This window comes from Mobula birostris, chromosome 2 (genome assembly GCF_030028105.1).
Source record: "Mobula birostris isolate sMobBir1 chromosome 2, sMobBir1.hap1, whole genome shotgun sequence".
Taxonomy (NCBI): Eukaryota; Metazoa; Chordata; class Chondrichthyes; order Myliobatiformes; family Myliobatidae; genus Mobula; species Mobula birostris.
In genome coordinates, this window is record NC_092371.1 from 32,918,243 (window position 1) to 32,941,645 (window position 23,403).

Here is a 23,403-nt window from a genome sequence, read left to right on the forward strand (position 1 = left end):
AGACCATGGGAGAAAGGGAAGAAGGAAGGGAACAGGATGAGCTGATAGGCAGGTGAGAGGAAGTGGTAAGAGGCTAGAGTGGGGAATAGGAGAGAGAAGGTGGAGGGAAAACAAAGTTTACTGGAAGGTGAAATTGATCTTTATGCTATTAGGTTGGAGGCCACCTAGACGGAGTATGAGGTGTTACCGTGTCATTCTGAGAGTGCTATTATCATGGCAAAAGAGGAGGCCATGGACCGAAATGTGAATGGAGATAAGAATGAAAATGGTTGGCCACTGGGAAATACTGCTTTCGGCAGATGGAGCGGAGATTCTTGATAAAGCGGTCTCCCAACTTACGACAGGTCTCACCATTGTAGAGGAGGCCACATTGGGAGCATGGAATACAATAGACAACCCCACAGATACATAGGTGAACTGTTGCCTCACCTGAAAAGACTGTTTGGGGCCCTGAATGGAGATAAGAGAGAAGGTAAATGAGCAAGTGTAGCATATCTGTCACCTTCAGGGATATTTGCCAGGTGGGAGGTTAGTGAGAGGGGCAAATGGACAAGGGAATCTTGGAGGGAGCAATCCTTGCAGAAAGTAGAGAGTGGGAGGGGAGGTGAAGATGTGTTTGGTGGTAGAATCTCATTGAAGATGGCAGAAGTTGTGGAGAATAATGTATTGGATGCAGAGTCTCATGGGGCCATCGGTCTGTAATAGACTGATACTGTGCTGTATTTCTAAATATGAAAAATAATTATTGGGAATGTGGAGGGAGAGTGTCAGTTGGTGGATCTGGGACAGAAGAATGCTGACTAATCATAGTACAGCCAGAAAATAAGCTTTGATTGATTGTTTGTTGGCAAACTGGAGATTATCTGGATCCATCAGCTTCAACAGGTGAAAGACGTGTTCCAATCAGTTGCAGTCTAATTTTGCACATGTTCTTGAATCAGATGTGGTTCTATTTCAATTAACCTATCATCATGGAATCATAGAATCAGGCTGGAGAGAAACAAGTGTCTCAGCCCACCTCATTCATGTCACTGATGAAGTATCCATCTATACTTATCTAGGTCTCCAGTCTACTATGCCTTGGCATTTCAAGTGCTCGTTTAGATATTTCTTAACCATTGTGAGAACTCTGCATTTCCAGCCTCTCAGGCAGAGTGCAGTGCATATTTACCAGGATGTTACTGCAATGAGCTACTTGGCCACCCAACTGATGGTCTTCATATTACCAGTTCTTTCTGAAGGTCTTCACCTGTGACCAAGGCAGGTGAGATCTCTACTCCAGCTTCCAGAGCAATATAGATTAGATTAGATTAGATTAGCTTCAATATATCTCTCAGTTGCATGAGTTTTTTGAGTTAATTTATTTCAACATTAAAAATTGGCTGAATTCATGATCAAACTGATCTCCTGAACAACACTTTTAGACCTGTACAACAGGACTTCCCATGTTGTTGCTCATGTCAATTTACACCACGGCTCATTTTGTATGCAATTAGTATTCATACTTCATTTATCATTTCTGCATCAATTCACAATGTCTTGAATTCCTGACAAAGTAACTGTAATTGTAATGACTTTAAGGGGGGGAATGGGTCTTATAGTCAATTAAAACAACAGCAAGTCTCTACTTGTGGTGCAAAATGGAAGCAGGGACAGGGAGGGTCCACTGTTTGAAGTACAACTGCTTTGGAAAAACTGTAAAGCTGAGGCTACGAAGGGCAGCAGAATATTATTGGCATTCCCATAAACAGCTGAACCAATATGCTGCCAACTTCGTCTTCAAAGTAAAACAGAATGAATGTGTGACCTTTTTTGTGTAGAGTGTGACTTCACCAATGTTGGAAGAATGGCCCTAGAAATATAGAACATAGAATAGTACAGCACAATACAGGCCCTTTGGCCCACAATGTTGTGCCGACCCTCAAACCCTGCCTCTCATATAAGCCCCCACCTTAAATTCCTCCATATACCTGTCTAGTAGTCTCTTAAACTTCACTAGTGTATCTGTATCATTCAGGCAGTGCATTTCACGCACCAAACACTCTGAGTAAAAAACCTTCCTCTAATATCCCCTTTGAACTTCCCACCCCTTACCTTAAAGCCATGTCCTCTTGTATTGAGCAGTGGTGCCCTGGGGAAGAGGCGCTGGCTATCCACTCTATCTATTCCTCTTATTATCTTGTACACCTCTATCATGTCTCTTCTCATCCTCCTTCTCTCCAAAGAGTAAAGCCCTAGCTCCCTTGATCTCTGATCATAATGCATAGTTTCTAAACCAGGCAGCATCCTGGTAAATCTCCTCTGTACCCTTTCCAATGCTTCCACATCCTTCCTATAGTGAGGTGACCAGAACTGGACAGAGTACTCCAAGTGCGGCCTAACCAGAGTTTTGTAGAGCTGCATCATTACATCACAACTCTTAAACTCTATCCCTCGACTTATGAAAGCTAACACCCCATAAGCTTTCTTAACTACCCTATCCATCTGTTAGGCAACTTTCAGGGATCTGTGGACATGTACCCCGCGATCCTTCTGCTACTCCACACTACCAAGTATCCTGCCATTTACTTTGTACTCTGCCTTGGAGTTTGTTCTTCCAAAGTGTACCACCTCACACTTCTCTGGGTTGAACTCCATCTGCCACTTCTCAGCCCACTTCTGCATCCTATCAATGTCTCTGCAATCTTTGACAATCCTCTACACTATCTCCAACACCACTAACCTTTGTGTCGTCTGCAAACTTGCCAACCCACCCTTCTACCCCCCCCATCCAGGTCGTTAATAAAAATCACGAAAAGTAGAGGTCCCAGCACAGATCCTTGTGGGACACCACTAGTCACAATCCTCCAATCTGAATGTACTCCCTCCACCACCCTCTGCCTTCTGCAGGCAAGCCAATTCTGAATCCACCTGGCCAAACTTCCCTGGATCCCATGCCTTCTAACTTCCTGAATAAGCCTACCGTGTGGAAACTTGTCAAATGTCTTACTAAAATCCATATATATCACATCCACTGCACTACTCTCATCTATATGCCTGGTCACCTCCTCAAAGAACTCTATCAGGCTTGTTAGACACGATCTGCCCTTCACAAAGCCATGCTGACTGTCCCTGATCAGACCATGATTCTCTAAATGCCTATAGATCCTATCTCTAAGAATCTTTTCCAACAGCTTTCTCACCACAGACATAAGGCTCACTGGTCTATAATTACCTGGACTATCCCTACTACCTTTTTTGAACAAGGGGACAACATTCGCCTCCCTCCAATCCTCCGGTACCATTCCCATGGACAACGAGGACATAAAGATCCTAGTCAGAGGCTCCGCAATCTCTTCTCTCGCCTCGTGGAGAAGCGTGGGGAATATTCCATCAGGCCCCGGGGACTTATCTGTCCTAATGTATTTTAACAACTCCAACACCTCCTCTTCCTTAATATCAGCATGCTCCAGAACATCAACCTCACTCATATTGTCCTCACCATCATCAAGTTCCCTCTCCTTGGTGAATACCAAAGAGAAGTATTCATTGAGGACCTCGCTCACTTCCACAGCCTTCAGGCACATCTTCCCACCTTTATCTCTAATCGGTCCTACCTTCACTCCTGTCATCCTTTTTTTCTTCACATAATTGAAGAATGCCTTGGGGTTTTCCTTTACCCTACTCGCCAAGGCCTTCTCATGCCCCCTTCTTGCTCTTCTCAGCCCCTTCTTAAGCTCCTTTCTTGCTTCCCTATATTCCTCAATAGACCCATCTGATCCTTGCTTCCTAAACCTCATGTATGCTGCCTTCTTCCACCTGACTAGATTTTCCACCTCACTTGTCACCCATGGTTCCTTCACCCTACCATTCTTTATCTTCCTCCCCGGGACAAATTTATTCCTAACATCCCGCAAGAGATCTCTAAACATCAACCACATGTCCATAGTATATTTCCCTGCAAAAACATCATCCCAATTTACACCCACAAGTTCTAGCCTTATAGCCTCATAATTTGCCTTTCCCTAATTAAAAATTTCCTGTCCTCTCTGATTCTATCCTTTTCCATGATAATGCTAAAGGCCAGGGAGCAGTGGTCACTGTCCCCCAGATGCTCACCCACTAAAAGGTCTGTGACCTGACCCAGTTCATTACCTAGTACTAGATCTAGTATGGCATTCCCCCAGTCGGCCTGTCCACATACTGTGACAGGAATCCATCCTGGACACGCTTAACAAACTCTGCCCCATCTAAATCCTTGGAACTAATCAGGTGCCAATTGATATTAGGGAAGTTAAAGTCACCCATGATAACAACCCTGTTATTTTTGCACCTTTCCAAAATCTGCCTCCCAATCTGCTCCTCTGTATTTCTGCCGCTACCAGGGGGCCTATAGAATACCCCCAATAGAGTGACTGCTCCCTTCCTGTTCCTGACTTCCACCCATATTGACTCAAAAGAGGATCCTGCTACATTACCCACCCTTTCCGAAGCTGTAATAGTATTCCCTGACCAGTAATGCCACCCCTCCTCCCCTTTTTCCACCCTCTCTATCCCTTTTAAAGCACTGAAATCCAGGAATATTGAGAATCCATTCCTGCCCTGGTGCCAGCCAAGTCTCTGTAATGGCCACTACATCATAATTCCATGTATGTATCCAAGCTCTCAGTTCATCACCTTTGTTCCTGATGCTTCTTGCATTGAGGTACACACATTTCAGCCCTTCTACCTTACTGTCTTTACACCGTTTATTCTGCTTCTCTTTCCTCAAAGCCTCTCTGTATGTTAGATCTGGCTTTACTCCATGCACTTCTTTCACTGCTCTATCACTCTGGGTCCCATCCCCCTCGCAAATTAGTTTAAACCCTCCCGAACCATGCTAGCAAACCTACCTGCAATGATATTGCTCCCCCTCGAGTTCAGGTGCAACCCATCCAATCTGTAAAAGTCCCACCTTCCCCAGAAGAGATCCCAATGATCTAAAAATCTAAAACCCTGCTCCCTGCACCAACTCCTCAGCCACGCATTCAACTGCCATCTCCTCCAATTCTTACCATCACTGTCACGTAGCACTGGCAGCAATCCTGAGAACGCCACCCTTGAGGTCCTGTTCTTCAGCCTTCTGCCTAGTTCTCAAAACTCACACTTCAGGACCTCATCCCTCTTCCTGCCTATGTTGTTGGTCCCAACATGTATCACGACTTCTGGTTGCTTTCCCTCTCATACCAGGACGTCGTGCACCCGGTCAGAGACATCCCGGACCCTGGCACCCAGGAGGCAACAAACCATGTGGGTGTCCTTCTCATGTCCACAAAATCCCCTGTCTGCTCCCCTGACTATAGAGTCTCCAATCGACAGCTCTCCTCTTCTCCGTCCCACCCTTCTGCACCACAGGGTCAGACTCAGTGCCGGAGGCCCTGCCACCATAGCTCACACCTGGTCAGTCATCCCCGCCAACGGTATCCAGGACGATAAACTTATTATTCAGGGGAATGGCTACAGGGGTGCTCTGCACTACCTGTCTGCTCACCTTCGCTTTCCCCCCTCAGACTGTCACCCAACGACCTGCTTCCAACAGCCTAGGTGTGACTACCTCCCTGTAGCTCTCATCTATGACTACCTCATTCTCCCTTATGAGTCGAAGGTCATCCAGATGCTGCTCCGGATTCCTTACATGGTCTTCCAGATCGCCCAGCCATATGCACTTCTGGCAGATGTGACTCTGCAGGAGAGGGACGTTCCCCCAAGACTGCCACATCTCACATGAGAGGCATATCACCGTCTCAGGAGACATTGTAAAAACTAACTGCAAGCTAGCTTGTCCTCCGCCTCTTCTTGTCAAAGCCTCTCGAGTCAAAGCCTCAAAGCTCCACTCCTTCACTGGCCCACTCAACTCACTGGCCCCTTTCCGCTGGCCGCTTCACTTGAGCTAACCCTCTATTTATCTGTTTGAGCTTTTCAGAATGTTTGGTCACCTGACCTCAACTGCCCAATCAGCTGCTTTCTGCTGGGTCTGAGCTATTTAAATCTTGATTGACTTGATTGCACAGACCAACTGCCAAAACTGCCAGAATCTCTCGAGTCAAAGCCTCAAAGCTCCACTCCTTCACTGGCCCACTGACGCACTGGCCGCTTTCCAACATTCTTCTATGCCTTATACATTTTGGAAGAGTGTATTGTAAAAAGACTGATGTCTCCAGTCATTCAAATTAACAAGGTAGTATCTGCTGTGGAATTTGGTTTGGCACTATGAAACATAGTGACTCTGGCATGTTATACACATTTACTAATAAATGGTCAAATTTGGAAATTAAAGCAGAGAAATGGGCCAAATGACCTGATTATTCAATGCTTATATTTTTTCACCCCACTTCATTGAATTCTCTCAGCAAACATTCCATTCTTTCCTCCTTCATATATCGATTTGGCTTTCTCTTTAAATCATCCATGTACTTCCTCCCAATTGCTCCATATGCAAAAAATTTCTATTGTTTTGCCATTCTCTGGGAAAAGAAACTCCACTTAGAATATTTAAAGCATGTTTCATGATTGGAATTCCTATATGTCTTGATGAATTTTTGCAATTGGAAGCAGCTACTTGTGGCAACGCTACAAATTGCCAGTAGCTCATCAAAGTTTTCATGAATTACGTAATATTGGTGTAGTAGCGGCCCTCTCCAGTAAACTACCTGCTTTGAACTCCATAGGTTACAGCATTAAAATTATACATACCTTTGCACCACGGGTTGAAAAGTAGTATGAACTCTCCTAGTTTGTACCTCATCATCTGAGATCCTTTGGGCCTCAGGAGTACTAAAGTATATCGTCCAATCTTGGCACTTGGTGGTGGGAATACAGTTAGGACCAACATGGTTCCGGTGTTGGAAACAACGGCTCCACTCCACTGTCTTGGATTAATTGAATTTATCTGAAACACGGCTTTTGTTCCAGATACTTCTAAGGGTTTTGGCCCTAACAAAGGATAAGAAAAAAAAGTTAATTCAACATTTAGTCAGACTATGACATACACAAAATGCTAGAGGAACTCAACAGGTCAAGGAACATTTATGCAGAGAACTTAACAGTGGATATTTTGGGCTGAGACCTTTCATCAGGACTGGAAAGGGGGAAGAAGCCAGAATAAGAAAGTGGGCGGAGGGGAAGGAGTACGAGTTGGCAGGTAATAGGTGAAGCTGGATGAGGGGGAAAGTCAGGGAGGGGTAAGTTAATGAAGAGAGAAGTTTGAGGATGATAGGTGGAGAAGGTAAAGGGGTGAAGAAGAAAGAATCTAATAAGAGAGGAGAGTGGACCATGGGTGAAAGAGTAGGAAGAGGGGTACCAGCGATAGCTAATAGGCAGGTGAGGAGAAAAAGAGTGTAAGAAGGGAGCCAGAATGGGGAATGGAAGGTGGGGGGCAAAATTAGGGGAAGTTAGAGAAACCAAAGTTCATGCCATCAGCCTGGAGCCTCATATTGAATATGAGGTGTTGCTCCTCCAGCCTGAGAGCTGCTTTCTCACGGCAGTAGAGGAGGCCATGGACTGACATGTCAGTATGTGAAAATTCTCTAACCTCCACGATCTTCAATGGAATCCTATCACTAAACACATCTTTCTCAACACACCTTCACTCTCTGCTTTCCATGGGGATCGTTGTCTCTGAGACTTCTTTTCCCATTCATCACTCCCCACTGATCTTCCTCCTGACACTTATCCCTGCAAGCGCGACAGGTGTTGCACCTGCCCATTCATTTCCTCCCTCACCACCATTCAGGGCCCCAAACAGTCCTTCCAATTGAGGCAGAACTTCACCTGCATGTCTTTACAGGGTTAATTTCGGGATTTCGAGCAGAGCAGAGGTAGAGGGAGATCTTGGGGTCCGTGTCCATAGGTCCCTGAAAGATGCTGCATGAGTTGATAGGATGGTATAATGTGTTGGCCTTCATTAGTGGGGGGATTGAGTGCAAGATCCATGTTTCAGCTCTATAAAACTCTAGATGGACTGCACTTGGAGTGTTGTGTTTAGTTCTGGTCACCTCATTAAGACCATAAGATATAGGAGCAGAAGTAGGCCATTCGGCCCATCGAATCTGCTTGGCCATTCAAACATGAACTGATCCAATTCTTCCAGTCATCCCTGCTCCCCTACTTTCACCCCATACCATTTGATGTGCTGGCTAATGAAGAACCTATCTATCTCTGTCTTAAATATACCCAGTGACCTGGCCTCCACAGCCGCTCGTGCAGCAAATTCAACAGATTTACCACCCTCTGACTAAAATAATTTCTCCACATCTTAGTTCTAAAGGGACGTCCTTCAATCCTGAAGTCATGCCCTCTTGTCCTAGAATCGCCTACCATGAGAAATAACATTGCCATATCTAATCTGTTTAGGCCTTTTAACATTCTGAATGTTTCTCTGAGATCACCCCTCTTTCTCCTGAACTCCAGGGAATACAGCCCAAGAGCTGGCAGACGTTCCTCATACGGTAACCCTTTCATTCCTGGAATCATTCTCGAGAATCTTCTCTGAACCCTTTCCAATGTCAGTATATCCTTTCTGAAATAAGGAGCCTGAAACTGCACACAATACTCCAAGTGTGGTCTCACGAGTGCCTTATAGAGCTTCAACATCACATCCCTGTCAGTGGTCCGCAACAACCAGGCCGCAAAGCATGTGCTGCCGGGCTGCAAGGAAACTATATGATTTGGCGATACGAAGCAATATGTGTCAGCTGCACCTTTCCTCATTCCCTGTCACGCCCAGTGTTGAGCTTGAACGCATGTGAGGTCATTACGCACGCGTGGTCATTACCCATGCCAGACATCACCCACGCCGGAGGTCATCAACCAGTATGAGTAAAAACAAATGTCGCTTGAGAATTTCTTTGGAAGAGGACATAAAAGGCCTAACGATGATGATAACGCAGAGACAGCTGAGGCGGAGACTGCAAAAAAAAAGCTTCCTTCAACAGAAAATACGACGAGTCGTACATAAAATATGGCTTTATTGTGACCAGTGACTCGCACACTGCAAGTCCCCTGTGTGTGATATGTGGAGACAAGCTGTCTAATGAGGCAATGAAGCCCTCAAAACTGCTTCACCACCTTGAGTCCAAGCACCCTACACTTAAAGACAAACCCGCTGAGTTTTTTAAGCGGAAAAAAACGTGAGCAAGCAGGACAGAAGCAAGTGCTGAGAGCCACCACCTCCACAAATGCTGCTGCTCTGAATGCATCGTACTTAGTGACTAGTGGTATTGCTAAGGCTAAGAAGCCTTTCACGGTTGGTGAAGAATTGATTTTGTCTGCATGTGCCGTGAACTGTTGGGAGAACTGTTGGGAGAAGCTGCAGCTAACAAGATGGCACAGGTTCCTCTTTCAGCTACCACAGTTTCAAGGAGAATCGATGACATAGCGGAGGACATCGAAGCACAGCTGTTGGAACGGCTTAACGAGTCACCGTGGTATGCTATCCAGGTCGATGAGACTACCGATGTCGACAACAAGGCAATGCTGCTGGTTTATGTGCAATATATATTTTAAGACGATGTTCAGGAGGATATGTTGTGTGCACCGCGGCTGCCAACTAACACAACTGGGGTAGAACTATTCAAGTCTTTGAATCACTACATGTCAGGCAAACTGGACTGGTCATTCTGAGTTGGAATATGCACAGACGGGGCTGCAGCTATGACTGGACGGCTGTCTGGTTTCACTACCCGAGTCAAAGAGGTTGCTCCTGAATGCCAGTCCACACACTGTGTCAAACACAGGGATATGCTGGCTAGCCAAAAAATGTCACCTGATCTTAACAGCGCATTGAGTGTGTTGTTGAAGTTATCAATCACATCAAAGCAAAAGCCCTCAACTCCACATCTGTTTGAGCAGCTTTGCGAGGAAATGGATGCAGAGCACAAACGCCTTCTCTTACACACTGAAGTCAGGTGGCTATTAAGGGGGAGCGCCCTGGCCAGGGTTTTTGAGTTAACAGCAGAGGCAGAGATTTCTTTCAGGAAAGAAGTCACCACTGGCAGCACACTTCAGTGACGAGGAGTGGACAGCAAAACTCGCTTATGTGTTTGACATCTTCAACCTGGTCAATGAACTCAATTTGTCACTTCAGGGGAGAATGACAACTGTCTTCAAATTAGCAGATAAAGTGTCTGCTTTCAAAGCCAAACTGGAACTGTGGGGATGGTGAGTGGACAGGGGTATATTTGACACGTTCCCAACATTAGCTGGGATTTTGGGAGAGACTAAGGCTGCATCATCTTTCTCACAGCTAGTGCGCGATCACCTAACTTCGCTGTTGACAGAATTCGAGCGTTACTTCCCAACCGCAAATGACCCAAGACGTGCAAAAGAATGGGACCGTGACCCATTTGTGAACGTCTCCAGTGAATCATTCATGTCAGTGCAAGAAGAAGATCAACTCCTTGAGCTGGCAAATGATGGTGGGCTGCAAAGTATGTTTGACATAGCATCTCTGCCGGCATTCTGGATCAAAGTCAAGGCTGAATACCCTGAGATAGCCATGAAAGCACTGAAAACGTTGCTTCCATTTCCAACATCATATCTTGGCGAAGCAGGATTTTCTGCAATGAATGCAATGAAAACTAAATTACAGAAAATAGACTGGACATAAGGAACCCCTGTTGAGTATCACTGTCTCCCATCACCCTTCGATGGGACCGTCTTGTTGCAGGGAAACAAGCCCAGGGCTCCCACTGATTCAGCGATATTGGGTTGCCAACTGTCCCGTATTAGCCAGGACATCCTGTATATTGGGCTAAATTGGTTTGTCCCATACAAGACTGCCCTTGTCCCGTATTTCCCCCGCTAAGGTAGAGTGTTCCTATGAAACCTTTCGTGCCGAAATGGCATAAAGTGAAGAAGCAATTTGCCATTAATTTATATGGGAAAAATTTTTGAGCATCCACAGACCCAAAAAATAACCTACGAAATCATACCAACTAACACATGAAACCTAAAATAACACTAACATATAGTAAAAGCAGGAATGATATGATAAATACACAGCCTATATAAAGTAGAAATAATGTATGTACAGTGTGGTTTCACTGTGCAGAATCGCCAAAAACGATTTGTAGAAAAAAAATTGGCACGTACACGCATGCACACGGAATGTATGCGCACACAGGTGCACACGCAAGGCTTCATGGTCGTGGTAGTCTTTCTTGGGGTAAACACAGCGAGAAAGTTGGCAACCCTACCCCCCCTACCCCCGGCCCCCCCCCCCCCCCCAGTTGGCCGGTCCGCAAGAATATTGTCAATATCAAACCGGTCTGCGGTGCAAAAAAAGGTTGGGGACCCCTGTTCTATACCTCTAGAAATGAATGCCAACATTGCATTTGCCTTCTTCACAACTGACTCAACCTGGAGGTTAACCTTTAGGGTATCTTGCACAAGGACTCCCAAGTCCCTTTGCATCTTTGCATTTTGAATTCTCTCCCCATCATTAAGGAAAGGATGTGACAGCTTTAGAGAGGGTGCAGAGGAGATTTACCAGGATGATGCCTGGATTAGAAAGTATGTGTGATGAGATAGTTCCCTGAACAAGCGAAGGCTTTTCTCTTTGGAAGGAAGGGAGATGAGAGGTGACTTGGTGGAGTTGTACAATATGATAAGAGACATAGATCAAAGCAGCGGGGCACTGGTCTGAGAACATATCGAAGTGTCAGGGCCCATGTCTAAGAGCAAGGAACGACCCAGACAATTTAAGTGCCAGACCAGATCGAAGAGGTCAGGATGTTGGGGCCAGAAGTGAGAGATGGGTCGATTCAGCTGGCTGCTCCCTGAGGCTGAACTAAGGCTGTGGCCTGCTCCTGAATCAGCTGCAGTGATGCCTGGCTTCATGTCTGTGGTCTCATTTTTGTGAACTTCAGTTGTGAATGTGATTTGCTAACTTTTATTGTTTGCATGATTTGTTTTATTTTCTCTGCACATTGATGGTCTTTTTTATGAGTTATATTGGATTTCTTATTTTGTGGCTGCCTGCGAGGAAATGAATCTCAAGGTTGTAAAACGTAGACGTACTTCGATAATAAATGTATGATGAACTTTGAACTTTGGATAGCTGCTTCCCAGAGTGGAGCTGGTTAATTCAAAGGGTCATAACTTTAAGGTGTTGTGAGGAATACATGGGGCGGTGGGGTGCGGTCAGAGACAGGTGCATGTAACACACTGTCAGGGTGGTAATGGAGGCAGATACATTAGGGACATTTAAGAGAATCTTAGATAAGCATATGGATGACATAAGAATGGAGGGTTATCTTGGAAGGGTTAGATTGATCTTAGAGTAGGTTAGTGTTAGCATAAAATTGTGGGCTGAAAGGCTTGTACTGTGATGTACTCTGTTGTATGTTTTATCTTCTAACATCCTTACTGAACAAACATCGAATGACGTGACAGCAACATTTTCCATAGTTTAGTCTCATTTAAGGAGTGAGGCTTGATATCGCAGGCTATTTTAGATAAAGTATTTCAGATTTATGTGAATATGTCGTTTCTGCTTCCTTTCTGAAGAGTGTTTAACCCCTCAATGAATTCTTACTACAACTTATAACAAGAAACTAAAACATGCGCTTCTTTTTCAGTTGAATTTGCTGTGTATTACTTTTGTTACAGAAATACCTTATTAAAATTCATACATTGCGTTTATCTTAAATTGCAACCCTCCCTATTTTATTGATGACGAACTACCTGTCTCAGCAGTGAAGAAAACATTGTTGTGGTCTATGATACATTCATCCTTGTTCACTTGCACAGAGATTTGGAAGGTTTGTCCTCTCCTGATGATCAGTCGCTCGGTGGTGATCTCATCGGTCCTGTGCTGCCGGTTGTTCTTCTCACAGTGAAAATCAGCAACTGTAACAGAATCCACACCAGAAGGAAATTAAATAGATAAGATTAAAGTGAACTACAATATATTCCATTTTACCTTTCGAGGAGAAAATACTGTACAATTTGATGTTAAATATTTGGGGATTCACTAGTTATGGACTAAAGATTTGTTGTCATCACACAATGTTCGTGCTGAACAGAAGTGCTTCCTCGTAGAATGGTGGAGGTAGGAAAGAGGCAGTTAGGAACATCTCTGAGAGTGGTTATGTGGTGTAGTTGTCTTATTTGATGTGTGGAAGGTTCTTCACACCTCTAATTGTGCAATATCTTAGATTTTTTTCTATTGAAAGGAATGGTACTTTTGGGTGACGTAATGATAGAATTATTAATCCCGAGACTACTGCATCTACAGGAAGTTCTTCTATTGCCATCTTTTTGAATGTGGGTGTGCTGACAGATCGAATCAACCCATCTTCTTTTCAGTTAACTCTACAATAAGGGAGGATTCTTCTGCAGGAATGGTTCAAACAAACAGATATGTACACTCAGGTAGTAACTTGATAATGCTCCTGGTGTAAGTTTACAGAAGCTCATTCACTCTATTGGATATGACAATTAAACATATTCACTTTAATGAATGAATCAGTTGTGATTCATGTGTATTCTGTTAACAAAAAAAAATCTACACTTGAATCACATTTTTCCCAAAGCAAGCAAGAGTATTACCCATTACATCGTGAACTTCAGAAAATTAATCAACTGTTATTCTTACTCTGCCACCTTCTGCCAAACACCTGAACCGTCTATATCCCTTTAGTGTCCTCCTCAAACATAAGTTCAGTCTCGTTCTGTATGATCAGCAAACATGTATATGCTAAACTTTGTCTCTAGTATGTACAAAGTATTTTATAAATTGCTATGGCCTGGTACAAAACCCACTTTCACCCCACTAGCACCACATCATTGCCTAATGTTACTGTAGCCTTACATATACATAAACAAAAACATCATTTATCTCACCAGTATTTCGATACAATATTATAGGCTGATGATACGCACTTGATGTGGCTTATAATGAAAGTGCTGGCCCTTAATTTCTAACTAGATTCAGTGGCTTAACGTATTGCGGTGAGCATTTGGTCCATAATATCAGACAAGGAAGCTCATTAAACTCAACAACCATTTTATTGTGATAAACACAAAACAGCCCGGGCACTATGACCTGAAGAGAGAACCTAACCAGTCTCACATAGATGGAGGTGACAGGGTGACCCACAAATACACAGGCGAATAACTGTATAACCCTAGCTAAAATGTAACAATAAATGAACTGGAACTTCCCACCATAATCCCACAAAAGCATTTTAACATGAGAACAATAAATAGTGCTAGTTATTAGAAATGCAGGGGGGGGTTGACAACCACATCCCTTCCCAGAGCGTCACACTGCCCCGCCGGTCCGGGTGCAGCACGACTGCCATCCACCATTCAGGGAACTGCACCCGATATACCACATTAAAGAGGTCGAGCACCTCTCCCGGTCCCTTCCAGTGGCTTCCAAGCCTGGGGGATAGTCCCTTCTCCCAGGAGGGGCTACTACTACAACGTCGACTCAGGCCTAGGAGGCCGGCGTCGGGCACAATAACGGACTCTCCACTTCTCCCTCTCCCTCATCAGTGTGTTCAGTTCATCTACATTCACCGCACCGCTGTCTTCTAGGAGCGTGTTGTCCATAGTATTGGGAGGGCGCCCAGGGTTCATCCTCCCATGCTTGGGCTCCCTTATGATGACTAGGCTGGCAGGTAGCTCGGGGTGGCGTAGACAGTGCCCTGCTAGTTGCAGTCATCTTGCCTGGGGCCCCCACCATGTACTGCTGCATTGGCACCCCAGACTGGCGGCCCAGACCCTTCTGGGACTTGCAAGTGTTACAGCAATGCACAAACAGCTCCACGTCCTGCTTGTACTCAGGCCAGTAGAAGCTTTCACGCAGCCTGCCCAACGTCTTTGCAACTCCGAAATGGCCAGCCCCACCAGCCCCTGCACCGACCACAGCACCGTGGGACCGCCAGCTGCAAGAGATGTCTGTCAGCATGGGACAACTGTCACCGCCCAAGGAGCGACCCGTCATGGACCTCCAGCGTTCCCCACTGTGAGTATAGGGCTTCGGTCTCTGGGTCCGGGGGGAGACCTCTGCCCACTCTGGCTGCCGTCTCACAGTCAGCCATCCCCTTACCTAGGCCAGCACAGAATCTCTGCGCAGCTGCTGACTGTGGTGGGGAGGTGGCCACTGGCTGCCACCTGATGCACTGTCACTCTGGCTTGCCCGTGATTCAGCTGTGTTGGGCCACTGCCGGGTGTGCTGCACTGCCGCGGGCTGCTGTGAAACTGATGGTGGTCACGGCTCCCATTGGGACGGCTTCCTGGAGCTGCCCTGCTTCAGCACCGAGGTAGAGTGTTGTCCCTGACACACTTACACGGGCCCCCCAGTGGGACAGCAGGTCCTACCCAATGATGCTGGGCTCTCGGATGTTGGCGAGCCACACCTCGTGCTCCACTGTGTTTCTCCCCACTGCGATGCGCAGCCACCTCTTCCCTCTCATCGCCTCACAGTCACCAGAGAATGTAGCCAGCTGGACTGCTGTCATTGTCCACAGCAGTTCCGTGTTGGGGAGAACACCGGGACAGATGATGGGGATGGTTGACCCCGTGTCCACCAACGCATGCCATCTGATGCCCTCCACCACGCAGTCCACATATAAGCCTTGCTCTTTGCCCAAATGGCACTGGTAGCAGAGATAATTTCGTAGCCATCGGCAGGGTCGGAGTGGCGCTGGTCAGACCTGTCTCAAGGGCTCCTCCTCGACAGTTTCCTCCTCTGCCTTGGTGACACAAGCCCAGGCTCGCTGTGTAAGGGTCGATGTTGGAACACCTTGAAGGCCTAAAATTGCTTCTTCCCTCTCCGCCCTACCCAGCGATGATGGTAATGCCAGGCGAACCTGCTGGCAAAGGCGCCCCGCCGTCAACGCCTTTACAAAGAGCAAGCTCTTCCTGGGCTGCAGGAGCGAACTAGTCATGCCAAGCACAGTGGTGAAGATCAGCTGCCGATGCCCCCTGACTTTCTCCCATACGGCGCTGTTTGATGCACAGTTCTTCCCTCATGGCTTCTGCCAATGGCCTCTGCTCGAAAAACTATTCCAGCGCCACTACGAGGGTCCTGTAGTCACGCTGCTCCACTGGCATTAGGTCGAGGAGGGCCCGCAAGGCATCTCCCTCCAGTGCCAGGGCGAGGTGCACCGCCATCTGGGTGGGTCACCATCTGTTGTGCCATGCAGCAAGTTTGTCTTGTGCTAGATAAGGCTCCAGGCGGCTGGTGTCATTGTATCTAGGGAGCTTCAGGATAGACCTCGAGGCACAAATCGTCGAGGCACTTTGATCTTCTTGCGGCAATGGCGTCTGCCATGGTGCCCATCCTCCCATGGTTATGGCATCTTGGGTTCCCCGGTGCAGGTGGCTACTGAGGCGAGTGATGCGCTCCGCTCTATCCCCTGGGTTAGGGAGCCTGGGTACGCTCGCTCCGTCGGGACTCCCTGGGAAGCCATGATGCTCAGTTCCCAGGTCCTCCCTCTGGGTCTCGTCTTCATGGGCCCTGCCCGTGGGTGCGGGGGAGGCATACTGCTCGGTCCCTTGTCTTATTACCCAGGTCTTAAGGCACTCTATCCGCCATCGTAGCTCTTCAATCTCGTCGTCGATCTCGCATCCCACTCCTGACACCAGTGTAAGCATTTGGTTCATAATAACAGACGAGGAAGCTCATTGAACTCAACAACTGTTTTATTGTGACAGACACAAAACAGACCATGGACCATGACCCGGAGAGTGAACCCCACCCAGTCTCATACCGACGAGGGAGGTGACCATCAACCCTGGTTACAGTCAGGATGCCACAAAAAGAAAACATCATGACATAGGATGTGAGTGATGTTAAACCTATTCTGATATGGGTCTCTATTGTGGACTGAGAATGGGAAGGGGGTAGGGAGAGGGGGAATCATGGTTGAGAAAATGGGAAGGGAGAGGGGAGGGAGCGGAAAGCACCAGAGAGGCAATCTCTAATGATCAATTAAGCAGTTATTTGGAATCGAAAGGTCTGGCCTGATGTATCAGGACTGGGTATGTCTACACCCGTGTCACACCCAGCCCTGGCATTCTCCTGCCACCTATCCCACACCCTTCCTACGGCACTCCATCCTTGCCATTCCCAACATCTTTTGCTCTTGCCAGATTTACAAACTCGCTGTCTGCACCATATTGACCAAATACAGTACTGTGCAAAGGTCCAAGACACCCTAGCTATGCATATGTGCCCAAGGCATTTACACAGTCTTGTATGTACTTTGATAATAAATTTAATTTGAACATTGAATTTATTTTAAGCAAATCCTTCCGGTTCTGTGCTACCCAGCCACCTCTGCAGCTGCTCACCCCTTTAACAATAAGTGTTATAGCGACTCACATGCTGCCATGCTCCTATTGATGAAGTTATCCTCCTTTCCGCTGCTCCTTCAGTTTCACTGATTCTAGGCAAATTTGCACTCGAATTTATACTGTTGACATGATGTGATTGGTTGCAAGATACCCGCATGCTGTCTCTGCCTGTTGTTAGCCTGGCCAAATGTTGCCCAACCTGTTTTGCCGACAGACAAGAATGATAGTCTGATGCTATCTCATTCTATCAAGAAAGGTATTCAGATATTTCTGCTACTCCATCTGAATGGATAATGATTAGTTGTGGTCTGTAATTCATTGTCTGCAAATATGCTGCTAACTATGCAGTTCAGATTTCTAATTGCATTTTTCACATGCTCTCACGGAACCAGTCGGGTCTCACGCTTTACAGACAAGGCTCAAGATTCAAGATGGTTTAATGTCATTTTCAGAACAAGTGTAAAGGAGAACACAATAATAAAAAAAAATAAAACTGGATCAGATGCAGCTTAAAAAACACAATAAGCTAAAGAATGTAATAATAATAAACCACAATAAATATAAATACATGAGATAGCTTATGTACTTGGATTGATTGCCTGTCCATAAAGTGACACAAGGCACAGGAATGTCTGTACATAAGGTGATGGACCGGAAATGATAATGTAGTGATGGTGGGGTGGGTTAGTGGGTGGATGTGTTCAACAGTCTTACTGCTTGGGGAAAGTAACTGTTTCTAAATCTGGTGGTCCTCCTGTGAATGCTATGTATCCTTCTCCCTGATGGGAGAGGGACAGACAGTCCATGAGGGATCCTTTTCCAGCACCTTTCTGTACATATATCCTTGATGATGGATAGTCTATTGCCGATGATGTGTTGGACAGTTTTGACGAAAACTGTTGTATCTGAACACAAGCATTTTAACACAAGAACAGTAAACAATACTAGTAATTAGAAATGCAGGGGTGGGCTGTCGACCGCTCCCCCGCCCCCCCCCCACCAGAGCGTCACAATATTCTGCAACATTAAGAAACCATAAGTCTTTGCTGCCAGTTTTGTGGAAAGGAGGTTAAAGAGCTTTGACAAGGTGACAACATCATGAGATGTGCCTGATCATAGGGCATTGAAATATATCACAAGCATCTTTTTAGGTCTCCATTCCAGTAGATTGAGTCTCAGCAAATTTGAATGCAGTTCATAGACGGAACTCTCATGCATGTGTCTGCGTGCTCCTGTCCATCAAGGCATTATTCAAGGTGGACCTTTGCAGTCAGCTTCTATGTGCAATCTCTTACAGCAGTTTTTGAGCCTCTGATGTCTGAATCATGAAATAGATGCTGTTAGCACCTTCTAGAACCTTGGAAAATCACACAAAAGTCACTTTCTTTCTGGTTAGGCCTCTGTAGATTCAGGAAACTTTCATGAAGATGCTTTCCTCATGAAAAGCAGCAGAGGTGAACAACTTGATATGATGGCAGATCGCAAACCAATAAAGCAAATCTGCAAACTTTGCATTAAGTTTAATGGTAATGGTAGTGGCATGCGGAGATGGACTGCAGTTGCTCTTACTTAGAGCATAATGAATGTGAAATGTGCAACAGCTTTAATGCCCCCTAAAAATGGGAGACAAAATATTAGGCCAAATACTGGTCAGCCGGACTTTGATGATGAATTTCACACAGGAGTGCGAGCAACTGCACCTTAGATTGGCTGCCCCAGTCCAAAGCCAACAGCATTATAAAGAGATAGTTGTTGAACTGACATCGTTTGACATTAGTCAGTTGTACCCCTTCACATTTCCTTCAAAAAGGAGGAGGAATTTTGAATGAACACCAGTCATGGATTCAGAGAGAAATACACCATGGATGCAGGTATTTTAGGCCCATGGGTCCATGCAGACTACCGTGCTAGTCCCAATTTACTGTGTCCAGCCCCCATACCTCTCAGCCCCTTCCAAGTACCTATCCAAGTATTTCTTAAGTGATACTATTGAATCTGCCTCAACCACTTCCACTGACAGCTCATCCCACATACTCAGTACCCTTGTGTGAAAAAGTTGCCCCTCAGATACCTTTTAAGTCTTTCTCCTCTCACCCTAAATCTATGCCCTCCTCTGGGGAAAAGACTGCCGTGTTCTAGTCCTTGTAACAAGCTCATAAATCTTACCATACTCTTCCAGTTTAACCTCATGTTTCCTGACATGGTGATCAAAGCTGTACACAGTACAGCCTTTTCAACAACTTAGACAATGGCCACATAAAATCCAAATTCCAGTGCGCAGTGCTATGACTTCAATGTGCTAAGCACCTTTTTCACCACACTGTCTATCTGTGACACTGATTTCAATCAACTATATGTGTTTGTTCTCCAGGGTTCTGCTGTTCCATTACATATCCTAGTGTGCTGAAGTTCATAATATAAATACTACGCTGCTTTGACTTTCTAAAATGCATCACCTCACACTTACCTCTGTTAAAATCCCTTTGCCATACCTTGGCCCACCTCCCTAACTAATTTAAATCCCTCTTCATTATCAGCAACTCCTCATAATTTCGTGTCACCTGCAAATTTACTGATCAGGCATTGTGCATTCACCTCCAGGTCATTTACATAAAAAAACAAGTAACAAGGTTCTGACACTGACCCCTGCAGTACAGTACACCATTAGTCATCAGCTTGCCCTCCCTGGATTCCAAAGGAACTAATTTTCTAGACCAGCCTACCATGTGGGACTTGGCCAAAAGCCAAGATAAAGTCCAAATGAGCAGCATTCACTGTTCTACCCTTATCTACCTTTTTAGTTACTTCCTCAAAAAATTCTAAAATCTTAATTAAGCATGACTTTTCATGCAGAGTCATGCTGACTGGTTCTCATCCTGTTCCGCGGAATTTCCTCCAGTAACTTCCCCACTACTGCTGTCATGCTGACCAGCCTTCTGCTCCCTGGTTAAACAACAGAACAATATTAGCTGCCTTTCAGTCACCACTAGCTAACAGTGAAGCAGGTATTTCTATAAAGGCCTCCTGAACTTCTCTAACCTGATACAAAATCCAATGATGCACTTGGTAAGGTCCTAGGAATTTATTGAAAATAACACATTGTAAACTTGCAAATAGCTTCTCCCTAGTAATGTGAAAGTTCTGCAAAACATCTCCAATTGTTCCCGGTAGTTTTTGAGCAGTCATGGTTTTCTCCTCGCTAAACCATGAGGGGGAATATTTATTAAAACTCCCACCCATTTCCTGCGGCTCAAGACCGCTGATCTCTAAGTAGACTTACTCTCTCAGTAGCCACCCCTTCACTCTTAATATAGCCTATGGAATTTCTTTGGGATTTTCTTGAACTTACCTGTCAGATCTATTCGTACCACCTCTTTGCCATTTTAATTTGCCTCTGAAGAATATTCTTTATCTTTTTATTGTCTTCAAGAAACTCACTCAAAAATGACCTCCTAAACTTCCCTGAGCAGAGCCTCAATATCTATTGTCAGCCAAGGTTCCTTTAATTTGCCAAGTTTACCCTTCATCATAACAGGAACATGCCACTCCTGGACTCTTTATATCACATTATGATCATTTGATATTACTTGATAACACATTTCTTTTGATAACGTCCATGGACTGTTTCTCCTCCTATTGTGCATAAAAGTGAACAGGAAAACTACCTTGTTTGTGCCTGATGCTGATGCAGCATCTATTTCATTGAAGGGCTTTGCACAGATAATCATTAGATTAGGATGTACCAGAAATAGTGGAGGACTTCATTCAAAATAAGACAGGCTACATGGAAATTGCACTAATCGGTGATGAATTTACTATCTGAATGTTTCAGAGACAACCCATTTGCTCGAGCTGCCTTTCAGAAGTAGTGACTGAAAATCGAATTCATATGGAAAATAAAGGCTAATATGTTATGAAGGAAGTGCTGGTGGGATGGAATTATGAATATCTTTCAAAATAGGTCAGGAGAAAGAGCTGAATGTGCTCTTTTTACATGAGGCAGTTGGGTCTGCAATAACATGTCTGTATTTTCCATAGATACAACTTCCAACACAGGAAGTCAAAAGAAAAGTTGAAAATAAAAGTCTGCTCTTCTTACATGTTTTGAATACAGGCACATTTACAAATTTATTCTTTAAAAAATATGGCTTTAAACATAGCAATCTCTCTAAAACTCGCATGAAGTTGTTAACTACATTATAAAAAGTAGTTACAAAACATATAAAAAGGCAGTGGACATGACCCAGTCCATCACGGGCAAGGCCCTCCCGTCCACGGAACACATTTATGTGGAGCGCTGTTGCAGGAAAGCAGCAACCATCATCAGGGCCCCCACCACCCAGGTCATGCTCTCTTTGCACTACTGCCATCAAGAAGGAGGTACAGGAGCATCAGGACTCATACCCCTCAACCATTAGACTCTTGAACCAAAGGGGATAACTTCACTCAACTGCACTCGCCCTATCACTGAACCGTTCTCACAATCTATCAAATCATTTTCAAGGACTTTTCATCCCATGTTCTCAATATTTATTGCATAGTTATTTACAATTATGATATTTTTCTCTTTGCATTTGCACAGGTTGTTGTCTTTAGCACAGTTGTTTGTCCTGTTGGAGGCAGTCTTTTATTAATTCCATTGTGTTTCATGCAATTACTGTGAATGCTCGCAAGAAAGCAAATCTCAGGGTAGTATATGGTGAATTCAATACTGTGCAAAGGTCTTAGGCACCTGTATTTAGCTAGGGTAGTACTTGCTCTGTACTGCTGCCACAAAAAGAAAAATTTATGACATAGGTGAGTGATGTTAAACCTGATTCTGATATGGGTCTCTATTGTGGACTGAGAATGGGAAGGGGATAGGGAGAGGGGGAATCATGGTTGAGAAAATGGGAAGGGAGAGGGGAGGGAGCGGAAAGCACCAGAGAGGCAATTTCTAATGATCAATTAAGCAGTTATTTGGAATCGAAAGGTCTGGCCTGATGTATCAGGACTGGGTATGTCTACACCCGCGTCACACTCGCCCCTGGCACTCTCCTGCCACCTGTCCCACACCCTTCCTAAGGCACTCCATCCTTGCCATTTCCAACATCTTTTGCTCCTGCCAGATTTACAAACTCCCTCTCTGCTCCATATTGACCAAATACAGTACTGTGCAAAGGTCCAAGACACCCTAGCTATGTATATGTGCCCAAGACATTCACACAGTCATGTATGTACTTTGATAATAAATTTAATTTGAACATTGAACTTACTTTAATCAAATCTTTCCACTTCGGTGCTACCCACCCACCTCTGCAGCTGCTCACCCCTTAAACAAAAAGTGTTATAGCGACTCACATGCTGCCATGCTCCTATCGATGAAGTAATCCTCCTCTCTGCTGCTCCATCAATTTCACTGATTCTAGGCAAATTTGCACTGGAACTTATACTGTTGACATGATGTGATTGGTTGCAAAATTCCCGCATGCTGTCTCTGCCTGTTATTAGCCTGGCAAATATTGCCCAACCTGTTTTGCCGACAGACAAGAATGATAGTATGATGCTGTCTCATTCTATCAAGAAATATATTCAGATATTTCTGCTACTCCATCTGAAGGGATAATGATTAGTTGTGGTCTGTAATTCATAACCTGCAAATATTCTAACTATGCAGTTCAGGTTTCTATTGCATTTTTCACCTGCTTGCCTCTTCTCTCACTGAACCAGTGGAGGATCGTGCTTTACAGACAAGGTTCGAGATTCAAGATTGTTTAATGTCATTTTCAGAACAAGTGTAAAGGAGAACACAATAATTGTTACCCTGGATCAAATGCAGCTTAAAAAAACACAATAAGCTAAAGAATGTAATAATAATAAAACACAATAAATATAAATACATGAGATAGCTTATGTACTTGGATTGATTGCCTGTCCATAAAGTGACACAAGGCACAGGAATGTCTGTACATAAGGTGATGGACCAGAAATGATAATGTAGTGATGGTGGGGTGGGTTAGTGGGTGGATGTGTTCAACAGTCTTACTGCTTGGGGAAAGTAACTGTTTCTAAATCTGGTGGTCCTCCTGTGAATGC

The 23,403-nt window shown here is 45.0% G+C and overlaps 1 protein-coding gene across 2 annotated transcripts in view; it reads right to left on the reverse strand.

Annotated features, from left to right (window-relative positions):
- Positions 1 to 22,856, reverse strand: part of LOC140185900 (protein-glutamine gamma-glutamyltransferase 2-like) — a 71,008-nt gene extending 48,152 nt beyond the window's left edge. The window contains exons 1-3 of one of the 2 annotated variants that reach the window (XM_072239713.1): positions 22,669 to 22,856; positions 12,703 to 12,867; positions 6,712 to 6,951 (exon numbers count right to left, since the gene is read on the reverse strand). In XM_072239713.1, coding sequence (XP_072095814.1) covers positions 6,712 to 6,951; positions 12,703 to 12,867; positions 22,669 to 22,678 — 415 coding nt within the window. In that variant the 5' untranslated portion in view covers positions 22,679 to 22,856. Of the gene's footprint in view, positions 1 to 6,711; positions 6,952 to 12,702; positions 12,868 to 17,356; positions 17,550 to 22,668 lie in introns of those variants that run through there. The other variant, XM_072239708.1, reaches the window with a different exon arrangement.
- Between the last annotated feature and the right edge of the window lie 547 nt (positions 22,857 to 23,403).